The sequence below is a fragment of the Varroa jacobsoni genome, unplaced genomic scaffold, assembly GCF_002532875.2.
Source record: "Varroa jacobsoni isolate VJ856 unplaced genomic scaffold, vjacob_1.0 scaffold_242, whole genome shotgun sequence".
NCBI classification, from domain to species: domain Eukaryota; kingdom Metazoa; phylum Arthropoda; class Arachnida; order Mesostigmata; family Varroidae; genus Varroa; species Varroa jacobsoni.
In genome coordinates, this window is record NW_019213144.1 from 328,883 (window position 1) to 331,942 (window position 3,060).

General features: G+C 40.8%; 1 protein-coding gene and 1 long non-coding RNA gene across 8 annotated transcripts in view; one reads left to right on the top strand and one right to left on the bottom strand.

The window, feature by feature from the left end:
* Nucleotides 1–1,858, bottom strand: part of LOC111273985 (uncharacterized) — a 6,376-nt gene extending 4,518 nt beyond the window's left edge. Inside the window, exon 1 of one of the 7 annotated variants that reach the window (XM_022856038.1) lies at nucleotides 1,791–1,858. In XM_022856038.1, the coding sequence (XP_022711773.1) occupies nucleotides 1,791–1,843 (53 nt within the window). In that variant the 5' untranslated portion in view covers nucleotides 1,844–1,858. Of the gene's footprint in view, nucleotides 1–686; nucleotides 765–1,008; nucleotides 1,481–1,543; nucleotides 1,692–1,790 lie in introns of those variants that run through there. The other 6 variants (XM_022856042.2, XM_022856041.2, XM_022856044.2 and 3 more) reach the window with 6 other exon arrangements.
* Nucleotides 1,707–2,459, top strand: LOC111273987 (uncharacterized). Its single transcript, XR_002688144.2, has 2 exons — nucleotides 1,707–1,832; nucleotides 1,958–2,459. It is a non-coding gene; the product is annotated as an uncharacterized LOC111273987 (long non-coding RNA).
* The last annotated feature ends 601 nt before the right edge of the window (nucleotides 2,460–3,060 follow it).

The window sequence follows — 3,060 nt, forward strand, 5'->3', positions numbered from 1 at the left end:
GTATGAAAACATTTACACAAAGCTGAAGCATATAGTAGATAAAGCGATAGTCGCATCCATTAATTTAACGCTAGCTCGAGGAAGGCCTTTTAGGCAAAGGCAGTACCGGTAGTCCTTTCCGCTCAAGGCAAATGCCGCTGATGTAAAACGCTTTTTGTTTGCGGATCTGAACCGAAATGCTATGCGATCAGCTGGATAACTGGTACGTGACACAACTCCCGTGTGGCACGTGCCTGTTTTGAGTACTCCCGATGTAAACGCTGTTTTGCTTACACACTATTCGATCGATAGGCACTGACAGGCGCTGTTTGAACGTCCGAGAGCTACCAAGTAGAGCTTTGCTGGAGCATTTTTGTGCAGCGGCAATTCAAAACTGGTAATAAGAAAGGTCTACACTAACAAAAAGTGCCGACAGTTTTTTAAAGCTCGCCACTTTTAGCAGGTAAGTAAGACTGTACACATTCGACTCATATGATACCATTGTTGAAAAAAGCCATTTACTTCGTATATTGTTACCACATCCCGATTTCAGTAAGGAAAAAACAAATGTTAAGACAACTAGCTTTAAAAACACGCACTCAAACCGTGCTGTGTGTTACGTTTGTAGGAGGTAAAGTTTCTCTTGCGAAAAACCTGCTAACTTATGAATAACTAGATTGACCAAATTTAGTTCCAAGTATACTCACATAACCCCTGCTCAGAATGGCAGAAACGCTTCCAAAAGGAACTGAATCAACTATTTGCGCCATATAAAATTATTCCCTAGGCCCCCACATTGCCGTTGCAGTCGGAGGTTTAGCTCAACAACAATCTCTGACAAGAGCAAGCCTTCAGAATCAGCGTCTACGGAATACTATTTCGAACGCAGATCCGCCGAAAGGGTGTTACATGAACGTACGTAACAATAATCTGTGTGAAGATATCCTCGGACGCTCATTTTAACAGAGCGACGTGAAGTGGGTCAATTGATTGCACTAAATTCACGATGCCCAAACTATTTTCTCGTACCTGTAAATAATCCACAGGGTAAACAGTCTGAATCTCCGTTACTAATAAAATAGGGAACGTTAATTCAGACAGATAAAACGTTCCTGCTTCGTTTTGACCGATCATTCAGGCATGAAACTGGCTGTGGTCTCGAGGCACAGTATCCGCAATACGCGATTGTCTAGTGATTCAAATACTGTTTTCGACGACACAATCAATCTACGATTGTGTCTTTAACAGGCAATTGCAAACGAAGCACACGAAAAGAACAAGCACATTTCAATTGAACTGCACCCCTAGACTTTTGTACTCTGCTAGTACACACGTCAATTTTTCACGGTTGAACTAATCGACCGCTTTCGAAAAACGGCTAAGTATCGCATTTAGCAAGCAATGAGCAGAACTATCAACACGAAAACGCTACGATTCGAGTCGCTGATATTCGGCCGGTAAGTGCGACAACGCGGACATCAATTCAACGCAGCACAAGTAAGTTCATTATTGTTAATATGAGTTGGCACAGAGATTTACTAAGGCGTAATAACAAGTTACATACCATGAACGACAGGGACAGCGTCCAAAATGTTCTAACCGATCGGTGGCCACCTGCCCCCGTGTGTTCGGGGCCGACCCCCTCCGGTGGTAAGGGTCGCCCCGTCGTACTTTTTTCTATCTCTGGAACGTCTCGTGCTGGCGCCGCTATGATTTGGTGAGACACTGGAATGATGGTTGAACAAGGCCCGACTGCGGACACCTTCGATAAATACCTATGCACACAATTGCGTACACCTATACAGCTGTACCTGGTTGCTTGTCGGGATTTCTGTACGCCACCGCTAGCAGTCGTGAGTAACATTTAAATTCTATCTGTTGCTTTATCACGCTTGCTGCGGACACAGTTACACAGTTTGTATAATTGACGCTCAGAAAACCTCTTACCTGTCGTTATGTATGGCTATTTTCCTCCTAGTCGAATTAGAAGGAAATGGACCTCGGGCAGTGGCGAATAAAGGACGGTGCTGCTCACCTTCGCTATCGTGACATAAATGGCAAAACATCTAAGGATGAACAATGGATGACTCAATAGAAGACATCTACATTTGCCCTAAGCAATACTTAACAGAAAAATGAGACTTTATATCAATTGAACAATAGCAAAAAAATAGAGTAGCCATAGAAGATGAAACGAGTTGAATGAAGTAAATATCTACAAGTTGAAAAGGTTCGTCTATTGAAATGGTAGGAAGATCGACATGGCCTTTAAACATATTCAACACATATATCTAGGCATAAATGTACAAAATCTCAGTTTGCCAGCTGCTATGATCCAAAAGCGGATAACAAGGGCGTATCGTGGAAGCGGCAATTGTATATATGAATTGAAAGATGTAAATCTGAAAGAAAGACAAATCTGAGGGTTTGAAAAGATCTTACAGCAAACATAAACATTGCGAACGTTATATAAAAAAACACTATAACCATTGTCATTTTTCATAAGCCAGAATAGTTGACCTATTAAATAGAAGTTTATAGTAACTTTGTTTCCTCAAAAACATTCATTTGTATAAGTTTTTTTTTGTCGACCTCACACGTTGCATGTAGACGTATAGAAGATATTGGACCATTCCTCCTTAAATTACTTATTCGTAGTTTATAAGCCCAGAGCGAACGGGCTTCTTTATGTAATGTCTTTGTTGCTCTCTAGTCGCGGATAGGCCCAACCGTTTAACCAGCCACGAAGAAAATCTTAACTCCAGCGTAATGAATTTATTAAAAAAAAATGGAAATACTTCAAGCGACCTCAGTTTGATTTGAAACTAAGCGGTACCTAAAAAAAAAAAAAGTCCGTCCCAAGGTTCTCTCCGGGATCCATTTGTCCCCGTTGTATAGCCTTTCCATTACTTCAGGTATATAATAGCACATATTGTTAAATTTATTCAGTTGTGGCGTGGGGTTTAACAAGCGAGAAAAGGGGGCAATGAATAAGAACGATGTATACAAGTGCTATTATTAATTGTTAATATGTAATAACTAAACGAGGCTATTAACAGAGAAATACTTATTTGATTTGCT